A 27,458-nucleotide genomic window follows, 5' to 3' on the forward strand; every position below is an offset into this window, starting at 1 on the left:
CTATATAAAGAAGCTGGAAGACATTATGGGAACTCATGGAATAATCAAGGGTCCAGACTCCTATACATATAGTTTTTTGACCTGTTGGACCCAAATGGCTGCAATATCTCCAGCCATCACGACCACTTCCCAGGCAGCAGGATGGAAGAAGAGCAAAAGGGAAGCTTCCTTCTTCCCCTTTCCTTCCCTTTGTTTTTTGTTTGTTTTGTTTGTTTTGTTTTGTTTTGTGGGTGTGGGGATGGAACCCAGAGGCATTTGACTTCTGAGCTACAACCCCTGCCCAATTTTTATTCTTTATTCTGAAACAGGGTCTTACTAAGTTGCAGAACGCCTCACTAAGTAGCTAAGGCTGTTCGCGAAACATGATCCTCCTGTCTCAGCCTCCCAAATGCTGGGATTACAAGCGTGCACCACCACACCCAGCTTCTGTTGTCTTATTTTGGAGAGCACACTGCAGGGGCATCTACTTCTGAGCTATACCCCCAGCCCTGTTTTTTTATTTTGAAACAGAGTCTAATCTCACTAAGTTGCTAAAGCTGGCCTCAAACTTACAGTCCTCCTGTCTCAGCCTCCCAAGTCCTGAGATCACAGGCCTGTGTCACCACACCCGACTTTCCCTCCCTTTTAAGGAGACTTCCCAGAGGTCACACATAATATCCCGGCTTACATCTGTTGGTAAGCACACTGTCACATGGCTACCGTGCTGCCAGAGAGTTTGGGAAAATGTAATTTTTTTTTTTTTTTTTTTTGCAGGCTTTGAACCTGCACGATCCTCCTGTCTCCACCTCCCAAGCGCTGGGATTACAAGCATGTGCCACCATGCCTGGCTTGAGAAAATGTAGTCTTTTAATTGTGCACACTATGCCCGGGCTCCTAGCAGGCACCAGGAGTCCTGGGGCCCGTTGGGCGGCCTCCTCAGACTTCCTTGCCTGCTGAACACCCAGTGCCACCCTAGCACCACTTCCCTACGTCTTCTTTGTTTCTATCCCAACCTCTCTCTGAGGGCCTTAAAAGCCCTTGAAGAGGCCAAGGCCCGAGTTCTGGAAGTTTTATTTGCAACAGTTCTGTAGAGAGATTTAGCATCAGGTCATGCAGAATTACACTTGTATCACCCTGCACTGTTGTGGGTTTCAGAGACAAATACTCAAAACCTGGCTAGTCTACCAGACATGGTGGTGCACGCTTGTAATCCCAGCATTCGGCAGGCTGAGACAGGAGGACTGCGGTTCGTGGTTAGCCTGAGCTACTTAGTGAGGCCCTTTGTAACTCAGTGAGACCCTGTTTCAAAATAAAGAATAAAAAGTAGGGGGCTGGGAGTGTAGCTTGGAGGTAGAATACCCCTGGGTTCCATCCCAGAACCAAAAAAAAAAAAAAAAACCCAGCTGGCCCATGGGGCATCTCGCTCCCACCATGGGTGAGCCCCTGCATAGGTCCTTGTGGAAGCTAAGCAGGCTGAGAAGGTTTATCAGATGTGGGCAGCTGGTTGCAGGAGGCTCGTGTGCTGGCAGTGGGGCTCGGCCGCAGGCAGGCTCCGCACTGGGGAAGCGGGTGGTTAGTGGCTGTCATACAAGCTCTGGTGTGGCCCACCAGCGGGGATTATTGCTTGAGTCCAGGACTTCATGGTTACCCCCAAGTTCAGCAGGCTCAGTCAGGTGTTAGAAAGGATGGATAACCAGCCTGGGCATGGTGGCACACAACTGCAATCCCAGTTACAGACAAGAGGATCGCAGGTAGAAGGTCAGCCTCAGCAATGTAGTGAGATTCTCAGCAACCTAGTGAGACCCTGTTTCCAAATAAAAAATAAAATCAGGCTGGATGTAGCTCAGAGATAGAATGCCTCTGGGTTCAATCCCTAGTAACCCTCCCCCACGCACACACACAGAGGTTTTGGACCTACAAGGCTGGGGCGTGGGGTGCTAACCCTAAGAGCCCCACACACACCCCGCCTCTTAGCTCCAGGCTCTTCTGACTAGTAAAAGGTAAAGACTGAGAGCCGGGCATGGTGGTGCACACTTGTAATCCCAGTACTTGGGAGGCTGAGACAGGAAGATCGCAAGTTCATGGCCAGCCTCAGCTATTTAGTAAGGTCCTCTACAACTTAGTGAGACTCTGTTTCAAAATAAAGAAAAGAATATAGGGCTGGGGGTGTAACTCAGAGGTAAATGCCCTAGGTTCAATCCCCAATTCTAAAAAAAAAAAAAAAAGGTAAAGCCTGAGTTTGGACTCACACCCGCCCCCCCTCCATCTCTGGCAGCAGCCCTGCCCCAGGCCTAGTTCCCATTCAGTTCCCATTGAGAAGGCACAGAGAGACCACTTTGCCCAGCGCCGAGAGAGGGCCGCTTCCCAGGCCTCAGCAGGGACACGGGACACACTCTCTGTGCCCCTGACCACCTGCTCCAGCCAAGCAGGACGGTGGCCCCCATCCCACTCGGCCTCAGGCCTCCTTTGTGCCTCCTCCCGGGGGCTCCATCTCCTCACAGGGGTCACAGGGCACCGCTGACCCCATAGCCCTGCCGGCGTGCCTGGCTGGTAATTGAAAATACCAGAATTCCCCAATGGCCAGCTTACGGGGAAACCTGACCCCCCCCCCCCCGGGTGGGCGGTGGGAGGGGCCAGAGAACATCCAGCTGTTCCAACCTAATCCTGGATTCCAGGAGAGAGGCCGGCCCCCACCCGCCTGCCCTGGTCATCTTCCCCCAAATGCTGCCTACTCGCCACGCCCGGGTCACAGGGCTTAGGAGATCAGAGCCGGGCCGGCTGCCTGAAACCCAAGCCCTGGCTCAGCCCCGGCACAAACCCCACGGCCTGCAGGCCTGCCTCCAGCAGCGCCAGGCTCCCAGGGCACTGGGTGAGTCAGCAGAGGATGGTACCCACCAGGGCGTCCTCAGAGGCCCTCTGCAGGCCGTGACGACGGGGAGAGGGCAGCTGGCCTCCGGTTCAAATCCCAGCACCTTGGTTGCTGACTGTATGTGACCTTGAGGAAGTTACTTCTCACCTCTGTGGCTCCATTTCCACATCTGTAAAATGGGTATAGTAATAATACACGTGCAGGCCGAGTTATCTGACGGAAATCATTTGCTCAGGCAATGAAGCAGACCACCACCTCCTGCAGACCTTCCGTGGCTGCCCAGTGCCGGGGCCAAGCTCTTACTGGGCCCCACGTGCTCAGCAGCCTGGTCTGTGCCTCTCTCCAGGGACCGCTCACACAACTGCCTGGAGGCCAGAGCTGAAGAGCCCCAGGGAGAGTCCGGGGTGTCTGGGAAGGCTGGCCTGGGCAGAGCAGCACGGCGGGTTGAAATACACTCCACCAGGACTCAGCTGCTCTGGACTCTAGTTCGGCCGCACTGTGACCAGCTGTGTGGCCTTCAATAAGTTGCTCCCTTTCTCTGGCCCTGAACCCACTACTCCTTAACGTGGGGCTCACGGCCCAGCACGCCAGCATCACGGGAGGCATGTTAAAAGCGCAGATTCTCAGGCCCCAGCCCCGCGAGCTCAGCCTGAGGCAGGCAGCGAGAGCTTTAACAAAGTCTTCTGACTGTCCTGACACCTGCGCAGGGTTTAAAAAGGCACAGGCCTCCTTTCTGATGTAGTATTGGGAGGTACAACGTCAGGGAGAGCAGGCCTGGGTCTCCTGGGTCAAGTCCCCATGGGCTCTCACCCGCCTCGTGCCCAGCAGGAGACCCAGCCTGAGCAGTGACTGAGACCCACCGAGTCGCATTAGGCCAAGAAGGCAGGCCCCCAAGGCTCCCCGGAGCCCCAGCACCCAGTGACTCCATGGGCTGAAGGCGGCCCACACTGCTGCCTCTCAGGGCCCCAGCGCGGTGCTCACCCTCGCACCCACAGGTCCCCGCCCCCGCAGGCCAGGGTGCCCCCTTGGCAGGCATGGATGCCCAGGCGTGAGCAGGGCCTGCTGGGGTCGCCCAGGAGTGAGCAGGGAGCGGGAGTCTCTGCAAGTCTGTCGCAGCCCTCCCTCAGGCTCCCGCCACCAGGCTGGACCAGGGTGGCGAGGTCTGGCCTGAGATCTAAGCATGACGGGCTAGGCCAGCAGGACCTCGCAATAGCCACATAATTCCGTTGCTCCCCACCCATCCTCGCGGGCCCAGTACAGGCCTTCAGCTCCAGGGACACAGCGCAGGACGGCGGCCTGGCCCAGTCCTGATCCATTGGGCAGAGCCCTTGCAAAGCCAGGCGTGGTGGGGCACACCTGGGATCCCAGGACTTGGGAGGTTGACACAGGAAGATTCTAGATTCAAGGACAGCCTCAACAACTTAGCGAGACCCTGTTTCAAAAGAAAACAAACACAACAAAAGTCTAAGGCTGGATATGTAGCTCCAGGGCAGAATGCCCTTGGTTTTGATCCTCAGTGCCAAATGAGCCCCTGCAAAGCAGGTTGGGGGCCGAGAGGAGAAGGGCCAGCCTCGGCTTCGGGCGCCTTGGCTGAGACGGGGCATCTGCTCGTCACAGACCTGCTCAGGAGCCAGGAGGGAATTGGAGAGTGGTTCCCTTCACCCCATGACTCCTCAGCCCTTCTAGACCCCAGCCAGATGCCTTCCCCTCTCTGGTCCCACAGTTCTCCTTCAGAAGCCGCACCCTGTCATGTTGCCATGACCTCTGACCCCTGACCTCTGGCCTTTCTTCCAGCACCATCGGCTGTGTCCATCATGCACCAGGTGAGCCGCACGGTGGACAGCATCACCCTGTCGTGGTCCCAGCCTGATCAGCCCAATGGTGTGATCCTGGACTACGAGCTGCAGTACTATGAGAAGGTAGGGCGCCCCGTCCATCTGCCTGCCGTCCTCCCGCCAGCTGAGCCGCCTGGAGAGGCAGAGGTGGGAGGAGATGCTGCCTGCTCCGCCCCAGGCCCAGGGCAGGTGCCCTCGCTCTCCTCTCCGAGCCCCACCTTTCTGTTGTCAGAGATCCAGCAGCTGTCAGGTAGCTGCAGCCCACACACCCTCCCCCTCCGAGGCCGCTTCCATCTGAACCTCAGCGGGGCCTGAGGCTGTGAAAAATTAACTGGTTTCCAAAAAGTTGCCTTAATAGCAATGAAGCCAAGCGCGGTGGTGCACGCCTGTAAACCCAGTATTTGGGAGGCTGAGGCGCGAGGAGCACAGGTTCCAGACCCCAGCAACTTCGCAAGACCTTGTTTCAAAATAAAATAAGAGTCGGGCGTGGTGGCTCATGCTGGTAATCCCAGCATTCCGGAGGCTGAGAAGGGAGGATGGCGGTTCGCGGACAGCCTCAGCTACTTAGCGAGGCCCTTCTCAACTCAGTGAGAACCTGTTTCAAAAATAAAAAGACTGAGGACAGGCATGGTGGCGCAGGCTTGTAATCCCCGCGCTTGGGAGGCGGAGACAGGAGGCGGAGACAGGAGGATCGCTCAGGTTCGAAGTCAGCTGCGCTGGTTTAAGAGACCCTGTTTCCAAATAAAGTATAAAAACAGGTCTGGGAGTGTAGCCCGGAGGTAGAAGGGTTTCCAGGAACCCCACTACCACCAAAAAATAAAATAAAATAAAAAGACTGAGCCGCGTGTGGTGGCACACACTTGTAATCCCAGAGCTTGGGAGGCTGAGACAGGAGGATCGCACAGGTTCGAAGCCAGCCTCGGCTACTTAGTGAGGCTCTCAGCAACTTAGTGAGACCCTGTTTCCAAATAAAGTATAAAAATGAGGTCTGGGAGTGTAGCCTGGAGGTAGAAAGCCCCTGGGTTCTACCCCCAGTACTACAAAAATAAATAAATAAATAAATAAACAAATAAACAAACTAAAAACTAGGGCTGGGGGTGTAGCTTGGAGGTGCAATGCCCCTGGGTTCCATCCCCAGTACCACAAAAAAAAAAAAAAGAAAGAAAAGAAAAGAAGTAAATAAAAAGGGCTGGGGATGTGGCTCAAAGGTAAAACACCCTGTCCTGGGTTCAATCCCCAGCACCCAAAAAAAAGTAATGACGAGCCCTGAGCTGCTCCTCAGTGCAGCAGTCACGACTTGTGCGGCGGGAGCCGTGCGCCACCCACCCCGCTCTGAGTTCCCACATGCGTCCTGGCTGTGGGAGGAGGTGATCTTCCAATTTCTAGGTCAGACCCTCTTCCCCTTCGGAGACCTACACTTGGAAGCCAGCATTGGCTTAGGACCAAGAATCATGGGTTCAAACCCATCTCCATCCTCAGCCAGCGGTGTGGCTCGAGCAGGCGTCCTTCTCCCTTTCCACCGGGGTCAGGGTGGATGAGAGCGCCTCTGTCATGGGCGGGATCTGTGCCCGGCTGAGGCCCTGGCCCTGGGCAGCACTTCCCTTCCTTTCTGTCCTGCTCTGCGGCCGTAGGGTGGGCTAGGGAGACACCTCTAATGCCAGGAAAGTTGGGGGGGGGGCTGCACAACGCCAGGCCAAGAGCGCAGGCTCAGTAGCGGCCCTGGACCCTTCCCTTTCACTGACAACTTCTCTTCCTTACTCCCAGAACAACCAAACAATCACAGAAACTGCAAGGGCCCTTGGGAAAGACCACAGACTAACATGCAAAGGACTGATAAGAAGCCCTTTGGTTGAAGGCAGCCCACGGGGAGCCAGGAGTGGACAGGAGGCTGGCAGTGGGCACCCTGCCTCCCCAGCGCAGCGCAGTGAGCCAGGGAATTGTGTGGGCGAAGAGAGAAGGGAGCGGCAGAGCCTAGGCACAAGGAGGGAGCCGAGCGGGAGCCCGGCCTGGTGGATGCGCAGGCAGACTCCTCCCAGCGCTGGGCCAGCTCCCACCCCTCCTGCCCGTCCTCAGCTTCAACCCTATCCCCTTGGAGAGGCCTCTGCACCTCCCCTCTTCTGTGGGCAGTTCTTCCCATTGTAGAGGTGTAAGCATTACCATGGAATGGGCCGGATAGTATTCTCCTCCAGCACAGCACGGAGCCCGCGCGTCATCTCTGCTGTGTCCCCAGGGCCTGGCACACAGTAGGTGCTCAGCAGGTGTTTGTTTGGGACTGGCCACCAAGGGCCTGAGCTGGGGGCGATGTGGGCAAGCAGCCCTACCCCTCACAGGTCCCTGCAGCATCTCAGAGCTGCAGCGTCCATCCGAGCAGCTGGACAGCTGCTCCCAGACCCAGGAAGCCTCGGCCCCGAGGAGCCGGCGTCCTGCTCCCTCCAGCAGGGACAGCTTAGCAACTCAGAATCAAAAAGGAAAAAAAAACTAATTAAGAAGCTTTGTGATTAAATGAAACCCAAAGTGTTTGTCCCTAAAGACAGGAGCGGAAATGAGGAATCCCAGCGCGGGCCCTGCCTGCAACCCACTTCCCGCTGCGCTGGGCAGGCCCGGGGGACTGATGGCCGTGTGCACCAGCGGCGACTCTGCCCTACTTTCTGCTGCTGCCCGAGCCTCCCTGGGCCCTGGCCCGGGTGGCAGGACCACAGGCTCCCCAGCCCACATTTCAGGAGCCTCAGGCCTCAGTCCCTCAGAGGCCTCAGGGGTTTTACAGACCAGGGGAAAAGACAAGCTCAGACACTAATGGCCATGAGACAGGTGTGGTGCTAGCCACAGAAGGGTCAGCAAAGTTCCCAGGGGCACCCAGGAGGGGCTCACAGTGGGGGAGGGGGGAGGGGAAGCTTGCATTTCATGATATGAGCCTTGAAAGATGATGGGAGCTCACAGACAGGCAGGAGATGAGAGCAGTCACTTCAGGCAGCAGGCAGAGCATGTTTTAAAGGTCCTAGGGCAGAGACATGCAGCTATATTCAGGGAACAGAGAAGGCAGCTTCCACCTGACACTCGGGATCCTCCTGGTGCCTAAGATAGACTCAGATCCTTGAATGTTCCAGCTCCTCCTAGGACGGGCTGCCCCCTTCCCTCCCCTCCCTTCCTTCCTTGGGTAGCGGGCTCTCCCCTCCTGCTCTTCCTCAGCTCCGTGGGACTGCCCAGAGCCTGGAGCCAACAGCCATTGTGCTGGGTCTCTGGATATCACCGATGAATGGTGCCAGGCTCGCGCAGACCCATGTCCCAGGCGAGGTGGCCTCCTCTGGTAGCTCCGACCTGCAGGAGAGTCGTTCTCAAGGCAGCCATGGTGGATGGGCCCTGGTAGACCAATGTCAGTGTTGATTCAACCAAAATGTCTACATGAAAGCCACGGAGGGGAAGAACATTCCAGGCAGGGGGGACAGAGATTGCAGCGTGGGGTAAACTGTGAAGGTCCAGGCTGTATTCTGTTCCCCAGTGCAGCTGGAGAGAGACCTGGAGAGGCCTATTCAAGCGTTCATTCACTTTACATTCATTAATTCATTCATTTAGTGCCCATCCGTGAGAGCTTATTAGGTAATGGTGCTGGTGATGGTGAAAGCCTACATTTGCCATGTCCTCGGGTATGCTGAGGGACTTACTATTTTATTATTTTTATTATCTTATTTTTATTTTGAAACGAAGTCTAAGTTGCAGAGGGCCTAACTTGCAGAGACTAGCCTTAATCCCACCTGCAATTCTCCTGTCTCAGCCTCCCAGCCACTAGGATCACAGGTCTGCGCCACCATGCCCGGCTGTCATCTCACTTTAGGGATGAGGAGGCCAGGGCTCAGGGGCTTGGGATGTGTACCCACTGCCTCGCTGGCCCTATGCCTCCTGGGAAGGGCCCAAACTAAGGACGAGTGGGTTTCATACTGAATTTCTTCCCATGGCCTCCCAGTGTTTAATCAAGGCAGGAGGCAGCCGGCCTCTTAAGCATCTCCAGTTTGTCAGGCACTACCTCACCAAATGTTATCTTCACAACAGCCCCAAGGGGCCGGCGTTTATTGCTCCACTTTCTGGAGTGGAAAACAGAGGCTCAGGCAGGTGAAGGGTCTTTCCCAAGGTCACATGCAATTAAATGGAAGAACTGATATTTGAAATAGCTTCCAATTACGGGCTCCGTCCTTTGCCCAGCTTTAGAGAAGGGATCTGCTCAGGTTGGTTCCTCACTCTCCTGAGGCACCTGTGGCACCAGAAGTTACCTCTCATCTCCCTTATATAATCAGGAACTTAAACCTCCAACATCAGTAAGTGGCACCCATCCCGCCCACAGAATCGAACCCACTGTTCCTGCGGGAACCCATCTCATGTTGGATAGCGGCACCTCGTGGTCAATCCTGGTACTGCATCCTAGGTCTTGGAGATTTTGAAGTGCTGGATGGATGTTCATTCATCCTGTCTCTAGTTAGTACCTACTGTGTACTGAGCCTGGGGGTCTGGAGATAAATGAGGCCTCCCTGCCTTCCAAATCCCCATACCCTTACAGGATTTGGACACAAGTAACAGGATTAATAGAAGAGTGGGCAGTAGGCATGGGACCCCTGGCTGAGCCATCTGTAAAGTCTTCCCAACAGAGGTGCTGAGTCTTAAGTTATGGGCAGAAAACTGCCAGATATACTAGACCCTTCTCTAGCCTCCACATCCCAAGCTCTTCCTCCTCACCATCTTGCCTTTCCCCTTGCAGGGGTGCCCTCTTCCAGGGTTGACCTTTTTCTGTAAGATTCCATTCCCTGCGGTAGTTGTGATGCATGCCTGGAATCCCAGTGCTTCGGAGACTGAATCAGGAGGATCACAGGTTCAAGGCTAGCCCCGGCAACTTAGTGAGACCCTCAGCCACTTAGTGAGATTTTGTTTTCAAAACAAAAAAATATTTTATATTTTATTTGGAAACAGGGTCTCACCAAGTTGCTGAGAGCCTCACTAAGTAGCTGAGGCTGGTTTCGAACCTGTGCAATCCTCCTGTCTCAGCCTCCTAAGTACTGGTATTACAAGCGTGCGCCACCAGGCCGGCTTAAAACAGAAAGTAAAAAGGGCTGGACATGTAGCTCAGAGATAGAATGTCCCTGGGTTCAATCCTCAGTACTCCCCCCAAAAAAAATCCATTCCAGTACCACCCTCCAGAGGGCTTTTCCTAACTTCTCATGACAGCCCCCGCTCTGGCCCATCTCATCCCCTCAGTTCACTCCATTTGCGAGCACTTTATATCCAGTAGTGCACTGTACACTCTCAGAAATGCTTTGAGGTAGCTCTTGTGAGTATTTTCATCTTAGAGATAAAGACCAGACACAGAGACATTAAGAAACTTGTCCCAGGTCACAGAGATAATAAGTAACAGAGCCAGCCTTGGACCCAGGAAGCCTGGCCCAGTGTGTGATCTTAATTTCCACAGCACAATGCCTGTGGTTCTGTTGCTCATGCTAATTTTCATTGTTTGGGGATGGTTTTCAAGGACTCTGCGCTCCATGTTGCATACGCGATTGGCATATATGACGTGTACGTGATCGGCATGTACAATTAGGCGTGCATTTTTCTGGAGAATCATTCAGTGATTTCCATCAGTTTTTCGAAGAGATCCATATCATCAAAAGATTGAGGCCCCCACACTGTTTGCTTTCCTGCACTGAACTCTGAGCCAGAGCTGTGCCTTAGCCCCTGTGGGACCCCAGTGCCCGGCCCAGGCCCAGTGCAAAGAGAGAACGTGGGGAAGGTTTTCCAGGTCCCAGAAGATACCTAAATACCCACCAACCCAACCACCTCTGCACAGCTGGATCTTTGTCCCGCCTCAGACTCCACAGGTTACCTGGGCAGTGCTCAGGGGCCAGAATTAGTGCTGTACACCTCCCAAAGGAGGGAACATGAAGTCCTGGGTACCCAGAGGCAGAAACATTAGAGGTGGCTCCAGGCAGAGCTGGTTCTGAATCCCAAAGGTGCCACCAACTGTCATGTGTGATCTGAGCACCGTTTTCCCTCTCTGGGCCTTAGTTCTCACCTCACCTACATGTGCTGAGGCTGAAAGGGGTCCTTCCACTTACCCCATCCAGGCACAGGGCAGGAAGGCAGGTGCAGAAGTAATAAAAAGGGCCCTCTCCCTGCTGCCACCAAAAGCTTGCAGTCTAGTCCTTAGGATCTGCACTCAGTGACTTCTCAACAAGTGTGTATTTGTCAGCTTCTGTTGAGATGATGCTGCAAAACAAACAATCCCCCAACCCCAGAGGCTGCTCTTCTTCTTGCTCATAGATTTGTGTCTAGGGACCAACTGGCATGGCTGTATTTCAGCCTAAGAGTTGGGTCACAGTATCCACACATTTCTCATTCTGGAACCTGGAACACGTGCCTTTCGTGGCAGATGGCGGAAGTATAAGAAGCCAGGCACCTGTAACCCTTGCATCCTGACCTCTAGAATATTCCAATTGCCAAAGCAGCTCACATGGCAGAATCCAACATCCAGGAGAAGGAGCAGAAATACACTCTGCTTGCTTTCCTGGGACGCACTGCAGAGTCACGTGGCAAGGGGCATGGCCGTATGCTTCTGCTGTGGGAAGGAGTTAAGAACTGGGAGCCAGGGATGTTTATGCAACAGCCAAACAGCAGTGGGCTCTGGGCCCCACATGGGCAACAACCACACTAACTGTCTTCTCTGTTCCTCGGCAGGAGCTCAGTGAGTACAACGCCACAGCCATAAAAAGCCCCACCAACACGGTCACCGTGCAGGGCCTCAAAGCCGGCGCCATCTATGTCTTCCAGGTGCGGGCACGCACCGTGGCAGGCTACGGGCGCTACAGTGGCAAGATGTACTTCCAGACCATGACAGAAGGTGAGCAGAACCCCAGGGGCAAGAGGAGGGCACCCATCCCACAGACAGAACAAATCAAGGGCCCATCGTTCCTATAAAGCCTTATGCAAACTGGAAACCTTCCTCCCTCCCGGTTGCAACCTTTGTGCAGTCTAACAAACCGTACAGCCATTTATAGAGCGCCTATTTCTGTAGCCCAGAAAGGACACAGACTCCTCTGTTGCCATCAGATCAGCCAGGCTACTTCCTTCCTTTCCCAGGATGCTCCAGAGCGCAGTCCTCACCTGCCAAGCCTCTCTGAGCAAGCTGGTTCTGTTTCTGCTCCAGATTTTTCCCATCTATAAAATGAATGTATCATATTTGATCTGAGAGTAAAGATATTTTATCCATAAACATTACAATGACTAGCAACTGGATTGAGAGTCTGAAGCCACATCTAAGTTCAGCAGAAAGTACTGTGGTAGATTAGTAATGTCTGCCCTGGGCAGGGGAATGGGAGGTTGTGGCCTGTGTGCTGTGTGCTTCCTGGGACTGTGTGGTCTCTGAGCTCTGTCCCAACATTGATAATCTTTGAGGAGCAGCAGAGTTTAAAGATTATGACCTTGGGCGCCGTACAGATGGAGTTCTAGTACTGATTCAGCCCTAACTGTATGGTCCTGAATGGGTCACCTTACCTCTATGACCCCAATTTTTTATTCATAAATGAGGGCATAAAATGTGTCATAATCATCATCAAACTAGTGTAAGGAAAGCCAAGCATGGCAGTGCACGCCTAAAATCCCAGTACTTGGGAGACTGAGACAAAAGGATCACAAGTTAGAGGACAGCCTCAGCAACTTAGCATACTATTGCAAAACAAAAAATAAAACCGGGCTGGAGGTGTACTTTAGAAGTAGAATGCCCCTGGGTTCAATCCCCAATACAAAAAAAAAAAAAAAAAAAAAAAAAAAAAAACCTTAGCATCAGGATGCAGGGTTGTCAGGTACAGGGTTGGTTTTGGGCCTCACACATAGGTATAGGTAGCACTCATCAAATACCAGTTAAGTCACGGTTATTATTGGTGCACCAGTGGCCCTTTCACCAGCCAGCCAAGCTCCAGGCGCCCCTACCAGACTCCAGCACCCCCTCTTAGTGCCCACTCATCCGTGGGGGTGGATCTTTGGCCTTTGTGTAGCTGAGTATTTCAGAGGCTCCTGGACCCTAACTTCTGGTCTCAACAGAAGACTCCTCCCTCATGTCTCCACCTTCTCCTCCAGAGCTCACCTCCCTTGTATAATCTCCCGCTTCCTTCCTCATGATGAGCTCTTTTAACCCAAGACCCTTTCCATGTTTAGTGACTTGGACACTGTTACAAGTTTGTCAACAAATGCATGGTGGGGCCCCAACACATGCCCAGACGTGTCCAGGCACGAAGGGCCCAGAGCTGGCCTCATCCTGACCTTGACAAGCTCCTGTTCCAGTCAGGGAGGTAGAGGAGGGGTCGTAATGATCAAATGAAAAGTGACGATGGCGGGATGGTATTGAGGGCATACTGAGTGTACCCGAAACGCTGAGTGCGTCTTACACGCTGTCTAAGCCCCCAGCCTCGGTCAGGCAGACCTGAGTTCACACGCTGGCTCCTGCCATTTCCTGCCTGTGGGACCTCAGGAGATTCATGATCTCCATAAGTTCAGTCTCTTCATCTGCAAAATGGGGCTGTGGTAGGAAATGCACCATGGACCTGACTGTCCTGGTCGGCACAGCGCCTGATGGCAGCTACTACTCACCAAGCGTGTGCTCTGGACCGGGTACTGTTCTAAGGGCTTCCCACAGCAACCCTAGGAAACAGGGACAGTTACTGTCCCCATTTCTGGGCAAGGACTCTGAGGCACAGAGAAGTAAGAGGCTAGTGGGCACATGCAGCACATGCCCATAGCACCCGTACTTGGGACGCTGAGACAAAGGGATCAAGGGTTCGAGGCCTGTCTCAGCAACTTAGTGAGACTCTCAACAACCTAGAGAGACCTTGTTTCAAAATAAAATTAAAAAAAAAAAAAGTCTGAAGGTGTAGCTCATAGGTAGACTGCCCCTGGGTTTAATCTCTAGTACGGGGAGTGGGGAGGGGGAGGAGGCCGTGCCAGAGGTCACCCAGGAGTGGTACTATCAGGATTCACACCCATGGAGTGAATTGTCACGCACTGTGCACTGCCTCTTAGTATGCATCAGCCAGAGTTACTGTCAACTTCTTGTCAACAAAGATGTAGATATTATTTTTACTTACTTATTTTTTGTGGTACTGGGGATGGAACCCAGAGGCATTCTACCTCCCTGGTTTTTATTCTTTTTTTTTTTTTTTTTTGGTGGTACTGGGGTTCCTGGAAGCCCTTCTGCCTCTGGGCTACACTCCCATACCTATTTTTTATATTTTTATTTGGAAACAGGGTCTCTTAAGCCAGCGCGGCTGGCTTCAAACCTACGCGATCCTCCTGTCTCCGCCTCCCAAGCGCGGGGATTACAAGCATGCACCACCACACCCGGCTAGGTGTAGGTATTATTATGTTTACTTTATCGATGAGAAATTGAGGGTTAGAGTGAGCCGTGGACTTGCTCAGGGGCCAGCGGTGGTCGTTCTCCACACGGACACGTGGCCCGAGCAGGAACGCGGCCCGGGGCCTCCGGGGTGGCGGGGATGGCGTTGGGACCCCGGCGCGGGCTGAGCCGCCGCTGCGCTTCCTTCCCAGCCGAGTACCAGACCAGCATCCAGGAGCAGCTGCCTCTCATCATTGGCTCCTCGGCCGCCGGGCTGGTGTTCCTCGTCGCGGTGGTTGTCATCGCCATCGTGTGTAACAGGTGGGTGGCGTCCCCAGGCCCGGTCCTGGCCGGCTGTCCTGAAGGGCTCTCGAATGCACCCAGCCATTCCCGAGCGAGTTCATGCACAGAGGAGACTCCGCGCAGCCCCGGGCAGGGAGGGAGCGCTGGGCCAGATGCCCCACACACCACCTGCACCGCCCCCCAGGGCCAGGCACTCCCCTTGGCCAGCTCAGGGCCGGCGCCCCGAGACACTAACACTGCGGCACGAGGAATATCTCAGGTGGCAGGCGACCATGCCGCGGGATGGTGGGGGAGCGCAGATCGCCCCGAAGGGCAAGACCAGGAGGACTAAATGAGATAGGAGGGGCTTTCACCCCAAATGACCGGCCCAGGAGAAAGGCCAGTGGTGCGACGGGCCCCCTGACCCCTGCAGGCACATGGCAAAGAGAGACTTCCTCCACAGAGCCCTCCACCTTTAAACAGACTGGACCAGATAGACAGAGGACCTGGGGTTACTGGGTCCAAAAGCCACAGCGGAGAATGTCTTTGCTCTTTGAAAGGGGTGGGGCCAGAGCGTGAAGACGCTGGGCGAGGGGCAGACAGGAGCCTGTGTCGGGGTGTGCCAAGGGCCTGTCCACCCTCTCCCTATCACCTTCTATGGCTCCTAGCTCCCTGGGTGCCTCCAGGTGGCTCCAGCCCTTTGCTCTTGTTCCAGAAGACGGGGGTTTGAACGTGCCGACTCGGAGTACACGGACAAGCTGCAGCACTACACCAGCGGCCACAGTACGTACACACCCCAGCGGGCCGCAGCCTCCTTCCCCTCCTACGGCCAGACTGAACGTCCCCTGGGCGCACTGAGCTCGCTCACACCCCTTGGCCTTTGCACCCGTCCGTCTCTCTGTCTGGAGCACCCTCTTTGTTCTCTCTTTTCCTCTCTTTCTTATCTCTTAGCTCTTATTCTGAACTCGGGCCTCAACACATACGAACACTTGCAGAAGCTTCCCCGACCCACCCGACCCGGCCGGACCTCGTGCAGCACCCCCAGGCTGCACTCCGGGGTCTCTTTCCTGGGGACCTGGGGGCCCTGATATGGGGACTGATACTCAGTGTCACGTAGCAGGGTGCCCAGCACACAGTAGGCCCTGGATACACATCTTTGGAATAAATAAAGGAATTGAAAGAAGGAAGGAGGAGATCAGGCTCTGGCCAGGCAGGGGAGAGAGGAAGAGCCCATCCCCCTCTGGCAGGCTCACCCATCTCCAGCCCCTGCTCTCCCTCCTTCTGAAAGCCCCACCCGGTGCCCAGGCCCCCGCTGCCCCACCCTACCTCAGGCCAGGGCTGCAGCGGCAAGGGCCACACACACCCCAGAGCAGGCCAGGCGAGCTAGCAAGGAAAGTCCAGGGCAGAGCCTTTCTCCCTTCGGCCTCGGCAGAGCCAGGGCTCAGGAAGGAGGGAGTGCAGGGCTTGATCGGGAAGCCTAGTCCTTACTTCAGCTCATTTGGCAAAAAAAGAATTCTGGATAGGTTCTCAAACAATACTCTGAGGGGTACCCTGGGGTCCCTCAGATGGCCGCCTCCAGCTAAGGAGCCTCGTCCTAACCCTTCCGTTGCTCCATGTCTGCAGTGGGTCTGCTAAGAAGCCCAAGCACTGAGCAGGCGCTGGGATACCAGGGAAACAAATAGCCTAGCCTTTGTAGAACTGATATTCTAGTGGGAGGGACAGGGAATTAAAAATGTGATAAATAATGCACATGGGATTTGAACAGGTACAAGCACAACGGGCAAAGGCCGAGTAGAGCAGGGCTGCCTTTCCAAGTAGAGGATTTGGGGTAGCCTCGCTGAAAGGGTCTCCTGTGGACGAAGATTAAGAAGGGCTGGGAGTGAGCTGCTCGGAGGACTGGCTATGGGGTGGGCGTGAAAGCAGAGCCAAGGAGTCCTCCAGCTAAAACGATCCGGAGCGAACATTCTAGGGCTTAGAAATAGTTTGAGATTCTGGGCATGGTGGTGCATGCTTGTAATCTCAGTACTTGGGAGGCTGAGACAGGAGGATCGCAGATTCTCAGCCAGCCTCAGCAGCTGAGAGGAGCCGTCAGGAACTGAGTGAGATCCTGTTTCCAAATAATAAAATCAAAAGGGCTGGGAGTATAGCTCTGGAGGTCAGATGTCCCTGGGTTCAATCCCCTATACCACAAAAAAATTAAAATAAATAGTTTTAGAGCCGGACGTGGTGGCACACTCCCATAATCTCAGCATTTGGGAGGCTGAGACAGGAGGATCGCAGTTCATGGTCAGCCTCAGCTATTTAGTGAGTCCTTTGCAACTCAGTGAGACCCTGTTTCAAAATAAAGACTAAAAAATAGGGCTGGGGGTGTAGCTCGGAGGTAGAATACCCCTGGGTTTCATCCCCAGTACCACCAAAAAAAAGTAGTTTTGGATAAAAATGATTAAACCACTAAAAATTGTTAAAGATCTCAGAAGGAACTACTCACAAATAGGGAGATGAGAAAGGACTCTCAAGCTTAGAAAAGCAATGGAAGAATCCCAAGGAAAAGATAGACACGTTTAGCTGCGCAGAAATAAAGCTCACCTGTGCATTAAAAATATGTCATCAGCTCCATCCCTCCTTCCCATCCCCAGTAATAAAATCCCGATGGTAGAGGTGGCCAGACTTGCTGAGTGCGTTCTCTATGCTTAATGTGTATTTACGCATTTAATCCTTGTAACACCCCACTTAGAGGAAGCCGAGGCGCACGGTCACACGGCTGTCTGGGGAAGGACCTGGGGCGTGCGCCCCAGCCATCTGGCGCCAGGGCTCACGCTCTGAGCGGCCTGTGCTGTCTACATTTTCCCAGGCCAGAATAAGCCCGGCTCCCACGCCCCGCCACCTGGAGCCATTGGGAGCGTGGTTATTTGGAGCATGAATCAATAACAAGGAAACAGGTGTGATGTGTTTTAAAAATAGACCCCAGGATTTGTACGTAGATCAATACATTTTAAAGCTTAAGTTCCTTTTCCCTGTGTCCTGCGCTGCTAAATCAGATCTGAGCAGGACTTTGTTCTTTTCAAAGCGCTGCCCGCCCTGTGATCCCAGATCCACCCGGCAGCCCCGTGTGGCCAGGACAGAGGCGGAAGCTGATGCCAAGGATGCGTGCGGCCGGCTCACGCTTTTTATCCTTCAAGCGGGCGCCGAGAGGGGACCAGGGTCTGTGGTGCCTGGATGTGCAGCTAGAGGGACCAGCTTTTTTTTCTCCTTCCTGCTCTGCCATTGGCCATGGGGTGACCTTGGGGGAATGAGGAAATTCCTCTGAGCCTTGGCGTCTTGACATGGAATGTGTCAGGAGTGAGGTATCTTTCGCAGGACTGTGAGGAGTAAATAAAGTAGTGACGTTAAAGTGCATTATAATATTAGCACTTAATAACAGGCAACTCTTCTGCATAACAATTGCTTTCTATTTGCCGACTCCTCTACTGAGCCCTTTAATAAGATGCCTAATGAAGTCTGTACTGCTTATTATACCCGTTTTGCAGATGAGAACAGAGAGGCACAGGGGTGGACCTGCCCCGCGCGCACAGCTGGACCAACACAGCGGTTGGCCCTGGTTTCAGACTCACAAAGCAGTTCATTTCTATCATTAGTGGCAGAGCTAGAATTCCAACCCAGGTCTCTGCACACCTGGGTCCTCTCCCACCTCCTGAAGTTCCCATCTGGGTTCAGGGTGACAGTCAGTGGCCCCGACAGCTACGGATTGCAGACAGCAGCCCAGTGTTGACCCTGGCTACAGAGGTCCTCATCCAGGCCCGGACACGCAGACGCCCTTGCTGGGGAGCTGACCAGGGCCCTACAGAACTCTAGCAATCCCTTCCAAGGGCAACACCGCCATGACCCTGCACCCAGCTCTACCTCTTAAAGGTACCATCACTCCACACCACCACACTGAGGACCAAGCCTCCAACACCTTAGCCTTTGTGGAACACACCATGTCCAAACCATAGTAGCCAGCAGGTGGGAGATATAATTGGGGTCTCAGAGAGAGCTTGGAAAGCCGGGCAGAAGCACATGTCTTCGTCCTAGGACGAAGAAGCGCCCTTCTGACCAGTGCTGGCCGAGGCTAAGAGATGCGGCATCAGAAGTGCCCGGGGGCCCTCAAGGTCCACTGTGCTTCACCTGAGCTCTCAGGACTGACCCACTCTTGTCCTCCCTCCCCAGCTGGCCCATCTGAAAGGGCCTCCGAGTTCTGCTGGGAGGAAGGCTGAACACCGTTCACCGTGCCCATGGGCCCCACATTGCACCTGAGCAAAAATAACATCTCCGGGTAGCTGATCCCAGCCTGAGGAGGTAGACTCGGAGGAGGAGGAGGAGGTCATGGCCTAATGCTCCGGGTGGAGGAGGACTACGCCAGATCCAAGAGGCAGGGCACAAGATAGAGAGTACAGACCCTGGGCTCATTCTGACAGGCCTGAGTTCAAATCCAGGCTGTGCTAGCCGTGTGGCCTTGGCCAGATGACTTAGCCTCTCTGACCTGCAGTTTCCTTACGTGTGAAGTGGGGTCGTTATCCTTTCCTCCAAAAAGCTGGGAGGAAGAGCTGAGACTGTGCACAGAAAGAGCCCGGCCCAGTGTTGAGCGCAGACAGAGGACTCAGCAGTGACAGCTGTGGTTATTATTCCTCCATCCTTGTCATCTGATTCTCTCGGCTCTGCAGACACGCGGTGCCTATTGTGTGCAGAACTCTATGAAATGTGCCAGGGGAAGGAGCAATGAGCAAGCCGGTGTGCCCACCCCTCTTCCCAGGCACTCGGGCTCAGATGGTGATTCTTAACCTCTTTCGGGGTCTCATACTCTTGTAAGACTCTGATCTTATGGCCAGAAAAGCATAAATATGTCTGTTTATAAAATTCTAAGAGAAATTGAGAGGTCTACACCCAGAAAATTTTCTTTCCAATGATATTTACTTCTATCATTATTGGACTTTATAAGAAGAACGAATTATTTTTCTAATCCAAAAAGGCAGTAATAATAAATACATCTCAACCCAGGAGGGTTTCAGATTTCCCAAAGACCATCCTGGAGCTACCAAGTGGTTCTCAGACCTAAATTCACAACCCCTGACTTGAAGGTTTAGATAAACACCTACACAAACAACCCCAGATAAGCAAATAGAACAAAGAGCAGGCCAACTTTTCTTTGAGGAACCAGATGGTGAGGCTTTGTGGGCCCCAATTCTGCTGTGGTGGGATAAGAGCAGCCACAGGCAAAGGATTGAGCATAGCTGTGTTCCAATAAAACTTTATTTATAAAGCAGGCAGTGGGCCAATGTGCCAACCCGGGTTACAGGCTCCAGCTCCTACATTCCTGAACTGTCTGAAATAGAGGCAGAGAGTGGTCAACTACCATGTCCAAGGTCACACAGTGGGCAGGGGTGATGCCCCGCTCGCCAACCAGCCAAGCCAGTGGTGGCCCAGGGCCTCCAGCTCCCGACTCTTAGAGCTGCTGCCTCCAACGTCTCAGCTCACAGAGCAGGGGAAGAACATGAGCAGGAGCCAGGGAGGTCAGAGGAAGGCCCAGGCTGGGAGAACGCCAGAAGCTGGGGGCAGGAGATGGGGCAGGGACCAGTTATCTGGGGGAGGAATGTGAGATAGATTATCTTTTCCTTCATTCTCTTTCTTCCTCTTTGATTCCCTCTTCTTTTTCTTTGCACTCTTCATTCTCTTATCTCTACCCTTTTATTCATCTATGCCTGTACCCAAAACAGACATTGCTAGTCAATCCTGACAGCCTTTGCTCCAGAAAGCCATTACTAATAAATGAGAGTTGGAACAAGAGCTGGCACCTGGTTGTCACCTCTGCTGGTCTCTCCGTTCCCCTCCCTTCCTACTCAGTTGCCCATCTGCTCCGTAAGGCCAACGAGGCCAAGCGACCCTCAGGGGCTTGCCCAGTTCTCTGGAGGCAACACAGGAGGGTCTTGCCCTCCACGGAGGGACTGGCTCCCACTCTTCTATTTACGCGCATTGTGAGTCAGTTCATGTGACCGAGCCTGGTCTTGTCCCCCAGTGACCCCAGGCATGAAGATCTACATCGACCCCTTCACCTACGAAGACCCCAACGAGGCGGTGCGGGAGTTTGCCAAGGAAATTGACATCTCTTGTGTCAAAATCGAGCAGGTGATTGGAGCAGGTAGGTGGCTGGAGCCCTTACCGGTGCCATGTCCTGCCATGGGTGGGGAGAACACCCCAGTGTATGTTCTTGGGGTGGGGGCAAGGGCCACAAGGCCCAAAGACCAGAATTCCCAAGGAAGAAGGGCCCTCAAAGGTTACCCAGTGAAACCACTTCACAGAGAGGAAACCAAGGCACAGGGAGACAAAGGAACTTGTGCAGCAAGTCAGAGATTGGACTGGTCTAGAACCCAGTTCCCAGAACTGTACACTCAGTACTTTGCCCATTTTTCCACCGCTCATCCCAGGTCCCTCTCCCCAGAGTCCCGTGTCCCCATCCCCAGGCCCAGGCAGCCAGTGTGAATGCCCATGGGGCATGCTCTCTCTCCCAGAGGTGGCCAGCACTTCTCTGGGCCCCACATTCTCAAAGGGGTTGAGAATGAGTTGACTGCCATAGAGAGCGCACCTGCAGGCCCCAGGAGCAAAGGTGGCAGGGACCGGCAGGTGGCGCGGCCACCCGGCAAGTGACTTCCTTCCTCTCGGTGTGTCTGTCCCAGGGGAGTTTGGTGAGGTCTGCAGTGGCCACTTGAAGCTGCCAGGCAAGAGAGAGATCTTCGTGGCCATCAAGACGCTCAAATCGGGCTACACCGAGAAGCAGCGGCGGGACTTTCTGAGCGAAGCATCCATCATGGGCCAGTTCGACCACCCCAACGTCATCCACCTGGAGGGCGTGGTCACCAAGAGCACACCTGTCATGATCATCACAGAGTTCATGGAGAATGGCTCCCTGGACTCCTTCCTCCGGGTAAGGGGAACCAAGAGTGCCAGGGGCCGTGAATGGGGCAGGAAAAGCAATGGCCGGCAGAACTTCATGCTGCCAAATCTTGGGAAATCTCCAGGTCCAGAGAGGCTTGCAGGTCTAGTTTTCTCTTTCCTTGCCTGTGACAGGCATTGCTAATCGATCCCAGCACTCTATCCCATCAACCCCAGAAGCAATCTCAGAATCCTTCTCAGTGGATCAGAGTTAGGGCACAAACCGAGACCTGTCTAAGGCCGTCGTGCTCTTAGACAGCCTTCTCATTATACACGGGAGAAAACTGGATCAAAGAAAGTAGCGCTTGCCCAGGCCAGCCAGAGGTCAGGGTGAGACACTGACTCCAGGTGTCTTGCTACCTCACCCAGATTTCACCAGATTTTGCGGTTCCCCAGAACTGCCTAGGCTGGGAGGACGAATTTGGAACACAAGGCCAACAGAGGACAGTTCCAAGTCCCCTCCCCCCAGGAGATCAGAGTCAGCCAGCTAGACAGAGAGTACCAGCCTGGGTATCAGGAGTGTGCCTTTGGACTAATCGCCATTCGGCAAATATTCGCGAAGCCTGTGCCAGACACTCACCGCCCCCCATGCACCTTCTTGTTGACACAAAACAGCCTTGGGAGGTGGATGCTACTTATGCCCACCTAACACAGATGCGAAAACTGGGACTCAGAAAGCTTAGGTCATGTATCCAACGTTGCACAACAGGAAAGGGCAGAGTGGGAGTCAAACCAGGTATGTCTCCCCAAAACCTGGGTTCTCTCCACCCATGGGCCTCCCTGAGGCTCCCGGGCACACGGGGAGCATAAGGCCCAGGTGGCGGGGAGGGACCTGCTCTGGTTCCCATTGTGACGATGATCCGGAGCTCCTGTGCCTGCTCTTCCATTGACTCTGTTTTCTCCACTTCTTCAAAGCAAAACGACGGGCAGTTCACGGTCATCCAGCTGGTGGGCATGCTGCGGGGCATCGCGGCTGGCATGAAGTACCTGGCAGACATGAATTACGTGCACCGTGACCTGGCCGCCCGCAACATCCTGGTCAACAGCAACCTGGTCTGCAAGGTGTCTGACTTTGGGCTCTCGCGCTTCCTGGAGGACGACACTTCCGACCCCACCTACACCAGCGCCCTGGTAAGGCGGAGGCAGGGAGCGCTGGAGTCAGCACCAGAGAAGCGGGCATGGATAGCTGAACGGCCATTTCTCCCTGCAGTACACTCCCTCTGACGTCTGTTCAGGCCAAGCCCTGTGCTGGAGCCCAGAGACAGAGACATAGACCATGGCTCCTGCCCGCTCAGAGTTCCCAGGCTGGCAGGGACAGGAGCAACTCGGGGCTATGAGCCAGGACGCTCAGCCTCAGATGCAAAGCAAAGTGGGCCAGGGGTGGCACCTGAGCGGAAGGACCAGTAAGAGTTGGTTAGATGGGACAGCCATAGTGGCACACGTCTGCAATCCCAGTACTTGGGAGGCTGAGACAGGAGGAGTGCAAGTTTGAGGACAGCTTCAGCAAGTAGTGAGACTCTCATCAACCTAGGAAGACACTCTTTCAAAACAATAAAAATATTTTTTTAAAGTCTTGTGAATGGAAGCAGGGGAGCTCAGGGCTAGAACGCCCCTGAGTTCAATCCCTAGTACATTGAAGAAAAAGAAAAAAAAAAGAATTGGTTAGGCGGCACAATCTCATGGCAAGGCCAGGGGGCCGGGAGGCAGCTGGAGGGGGACAGGTGGAGAGCCCCAGTGCTAGGGAGGGGAAGCCCTTCAACTCCCTTCAGGACTCTGCTCTGACAGCCGTAGAGTGGGGAGGAAGAAGCCCAGGCCCTGCCTCCAAGAGCTCAGAGCCTGGGGCAGGTAGTGCTGGGCGGGTGAGCACTGTGTACAGGGTAAGGATGTGCCGCCTCAACGGGAGAGGAGATGCACTTGCGGGATTAAGGGCACTAGCAACTCTTTCGGAGCTGGGGCAAGGCTTTCAGAGGGACTTGAGCCGGAGAAGGAGGTATCAGAGGGCAGCGTGGGAGCAGGTCCTTCGTGCTTAGGGAGAGCCTGTGTGAGCCCCGCAGCTGAAGCAGCGCAGTGACCTTGAGAGACAGTGGAGGGCTTCAGGTGACGTGGGACTGGGCAGCACAGGGCACACAGCGGGGAGCACTGGGAGAAAAAGCCAGACAGGCCGGCCTCCCACCCATCCACCTTGCTCTGTCCCCCAGGGTGGGAAGATCCCCATCCGCTGGACAGCTCCAGAAGCCATCCAGTACCGGAAGTTCACCTCGGCCAGCGACGTGTGGAGCTACGGTATCGTCATGTGGGAGGTGATGTCCTACGGGGAGCGGCCCTACTGGGACATGACCAACCAGGACGTAAGTCTCCAAGGGAGTGGGCAAAGCCTTTCTGTCCATCGTGGTTGGGGAGGGAAAGACCCGGAATTCCGGCCTTGTGGTAATCCCCCAGGGTGTGGAAGAGAGGCCTCTGGGATCACGGCCTGGCTGCCAGGGCAGCTCCCGGCCCATGTTGACAGACTCGGGTGTCTGTGCAGGACCCTGGCCTCTGCAGAGGGTGGGTGGTAGGGAAGGCCACCTGTCCCCAAAGCCGCAAATCCTCAGGATGCGTGCACCTCGTGGCAATCTCGCAAGTGACTAGGCAAGTGAGGGCTTCCAGGTAGAAGGTATGCCCCGAAGGCCTGGAGGCCCAGAGGCCTGAGGCTCAGCAGCTCGGAGGTGGGATCACAAGGGTAGGTTGGAGAGGTTCCATGACAGGGTTTAAAGGAACCCAAGGGATTTCCCATTGGCAAAAACTCAGGCAGGAAAGACTTGGAGAAGCTTCTTGTACAGGGAGGGCGAGCCTCGGTCAAGTCATGGAAAATGAATCTGGCAACCATGGCAGGACAGATTGGAGAAGGTGTTTGATCTCCTTTTCCTGACAGAAGAGCAGGCGGAGAGTGTGGGAAGGGAACACGAGCCAGGTTCAGGGCTGTGTCGGCCGGGTGGGGCCCAGAGAGAGACTGCTTCGCTGGATTTCCTGAGATTGGCAGAGGGTGGAGCAAGCACCTCACTGCCAGGTCAGACCCAGGCTATAGATGGTGGGAACCCAGGTCAGCCACCCAAGAGGTGGAGGTGGAGGTGGTTGTCATGGCAACTGAATAGGCCAGGCCTGCAGTGTGCTAGGTACAAGATAGACCAGCAGAGAGCAGATGCCAACCATTCTATCTCTATGTTGTCCCCAGGTAATCAATGCCATCGAGCAGGACTACCGGTTACCACCGCCCATGGACTGCCCAAGCGCCCTGCACCAGCTCATGCTGGACTGCTGGCAGAAGGACCGCAACCACCGGCCCAAGTTTGGCCAGATTGTCAACACGCTGGACAAAATGATCCGCAACCCCAACAGCCTCAAAGCCATGGCGCCTCTCTCGTCCGGGTACGGCCTGCCCTGGCCCTACCCCTTTCTGGGGCCCTCCCCTTTCCTCCTGGCTTCACCCTGGCAGGCCTCCTCTGGGTACCAGCCCTGGCCCCGCCCCTCCTCCTGGCCCCGCCCCTCCTGGGATCTCCCACCCAGGCTGCCTCCTGCTTCAGGCAGACACTCTCTACTGCATCTTGGAATAGGGAAGGAAAGGACTGGTGTTTGTCGGGCGTCCACTCTGCCCTAAGGGTGCAGGGGAGCACAGGGCTCAGACTGCCCAAAAGGGAAGGACATATCCTGTGTGGGTGGCAGAGAAATCCCTTTATAAAGCATGGGCAGAGAGGACATCTAAGAAAAGCTGCCAAGGGCCAGGTGTGGATTGTAATCCCAGTACTTGAAAGGCTGAGACAGGATGATTACAGGTTAAAAGCCAGCCTCAGCGACTTAGTGAGTCCCGGTTTCCAAATAATAAGACAAACAGGGCTGGAGGTGTAGCTTTGAGATAGAATGCACCAGGTTCAATCCCCAGGACAGGAAGGAAGGAAGAGAAAACCTGCCAAGGGATCTAGAATGCTGGTGAGGAGCTGTGCTCGTCACCGAGTTTCCTCCCTGGCTCCCTCACACTCAACCCAGGACCTCCGAGGTCCTCGTCCTGATTTGCATCCCTCGTGCCTGCTCACACACACATGCACACACGCACTCACTAAAGTTCTGCACACATACGCATAATATGCACAAGTGCTTCCTCACTCACACTTATGCACTCCCGTGCTTGGGTCCACGTCCTGGGCCAGAGACGGGCTGAGCCCATAGCCGCAGGCACGCTGGAGCCCCTCCCCTCGAGGTCCCAGGGCGTGTCGCTCCATCAGGCCACGCTCACCACTGCCTGCCTCAGGCAGCTCCCAGGCCACACGGCTGCGGACCCTGCACTGCACACCCTTTCTTCAGGACCCACAGTCCCTCAGGGTGCTGAGCGGCAGCCGGCAGGTGTCCTCGAGATCCAGCTCTGAGCCCAGAGACTCCCTGAGCCAAACTCCTCCATCCACCAAGTTCCTGTGGCCTAGAGATCCTCATGCTTGCATCCATGTGTCACTCCTCGCCGTGACCCTGCACCTCCTTGTCATCCCTCCTGACTGTGAACAAAATTGCTCTGAGTTTTGAGCCTCATGAAAGCCATTGCACACCTGGCCTGCCAGGAAGCCATCCCCCTGGCTCCACCAGTCCTGTCTGGATTTGGGGCACACATTCCACAAGCTCAGCCTCCTACAGCAGAAACCACAGTAGAGAAGAGCAGAGAGTGGCCCTGCGGGCAGCAAAGGTGAATGGCCACCACAGTCAGCGCAACCTGAGTCCTTCCTCCTGAAACCAAGAGGGAGCAGTGTCTTTCCCATCTCATGCCTGGGGTCCAGCGTCAGCAAAGCCTCCCCCGGACCGTTCAGGTCACCGGCTTTGAGTCCTGCACACACGCTCACGCTCACCTACTCACACATAGGTGCGTGCTGCGTGCGCATTTACATATGTTCAGCCTCATGCCCACGCTTACACTGGAATGCACATTTGCCTGTGTTCACTCGGTACATACACACGTGCACACATTCACACAGCCTGCAGGCAAGCCCATGCACGTGCTTACCCGCACAATCCCTGCAAACACGCGCCCTGACCATCTCTGTACCCACCCCCAGCATCAACCTGCCATTGCTGGACCGCACCATCCCCGACTACACCAGCTTCAACACGGTGGACGAATGGCTGGAGGCCATCAAGATGGGGCAGTACAAGGAGAGCTTTGCCAACGCCGGCTTCACCTCCTTCGACGTCGTGTCCCAGATGATGATGGAGTAAGTCCCTGGCTGCTTCCACTCCCCACAAGCCTGGGTAGGGGTTCTGGAGGGCAGACAGTGCCCTCAGGGACGAGGGGGCCAGGGGACCTGACAGCCAACTCTGGAGTCGCACCCAGAGGCACATCCAGGTCTGCCTGCCCCCTGCTGGCCATGTGACCCTGGCCATGTGACCCTGGGCAAGTCTGTGGTTCCCCGGCCTCAGTCCAGGGCTCTTCCAACACACCACGGTCACTCCCGCTCTGATCCCCTCACCCTGACACCCTCTGCCGTCAAGCCCTTGGGGAAGCCCAAGCAGCTCCTACCTGGCCCAGAGCCCCCTCCGGCCCCATACTCCCTAACACACATGCTTCTCTCCCAAAGGGACATTCTCCGGGTTGGGGTCACCCTGGCTGGCCACCAGAAAAAAATCCTGAACAGTATCCAGGTGATGCGGGCACAGATGAACCAGATCCAGTCTGTGGAGGTTTGACACTTGCCTGCCTCGGCTCCTCCAGGCCCGCCCCCTCTGCCGCGGGTGCTCCGTCCCCTGCAGGGTCAGCCCCTGCCCGGAAGCCAGGGGCCACGGGAAGAACCAAGCAGCGCTGCAGCCGCGAGAGAGACACGCGTCACCAAGAACACAGGCGTCTCCAACGATGGAATCAAAGGGAATGGGGGGAAAAGAAACTAGATCTGGGAGGGGGCGGGAAATTCAAGGAATATTTTTAAAAGAGGATTCTCATAAGGAAAGCGATGATGGTTCTTAGCGTGGGGAAAAAAAATAAGGGCTTGGGAGAACCCTGCGGTTAGTCCAGTCGGAGACCAAAAGCAGCCTCTCTCCAACTCCCTCTGGGTAGGTGACCTGGCCAGAACCAAGAAACACTGTCCAGAAATCAAATGTGAAGGGGAGAGACAGGGGCCACCCTTCTCTCCTGTGCCCGAGTTGCTCTTGGGGCCTCTGA

At 54.9% G+C, this 27,458-nt stretch overlaps 1 protein-coding gene across 3 annotated transcripts in view; it reads left to right on the top strand.

The window, feature by feature from the left end:
- EPHB2 (EPH receptor B2) overlaps positions 1-26,989 on the top strand; it is a gene marked incomplete at both ends in the record, with an annotated part of 175,173 nt that extends 148,184 nt beyond the window's left edge. The window contains 11 exons of one of the 3 annotated variants that reach the window (XM_080691939.1): positions 4,643-4,767; positions 11,395-11,557; positions 14,257-14,365; positions 15,042-15,109; positions 20,376-20,498; positions 21,034-21,281; positions 22,205-22,420; positions 23,488-23,637; positions 24,501-24,694; positions 26,362-26,517; positions 26,881-26,989. In XM_080691939.1, coding sequence (XP_080548065.1) covers positions 4,643-4,767; positions 11,395-11,557; positions 14,257-14,365; positions 15,042-15,109; positions 20,376-20,498; positions 21,034-21,281; positions 22,205-22,420; positions 23,488-23,637; positions 24,501-24,694; positions 26,362-26,517; positions 26,881-26,989 — 1,661 coding nt within the window. The remainder of the gene's footprint in view (positions 1-4,642; positions 4,768-11,394; positions 11,558-14,256; positions 14,366-15,041; positions 15,110-20,375; positions 20,499-21,033; positions 21,282-22,204; positions 22,421-23,487; positions 23,638-24,500; positions 24,695-26,361; positions 26,518-26,880) is intronic. The other 2 variants (XM_080691940.1, XM_080691941.1) reach the window with 2 other exon arrangements.
- Positions 26,990-27,458: the final 469 nt, after the last annotated feature.

The sequence above is a fragment of the Muscardinus avellanarius genome, assembly GCF_963383645.1.
Source record: "Muscardinus avellanarius genome assembly, chromosome: 3".
NCBI classification, from domain to species: Eukaryota; Metazoa; Chordata; class Mammalia; order Rodentia; family Gliridae; genus Muscardinus; species Muscardinus avellanarius.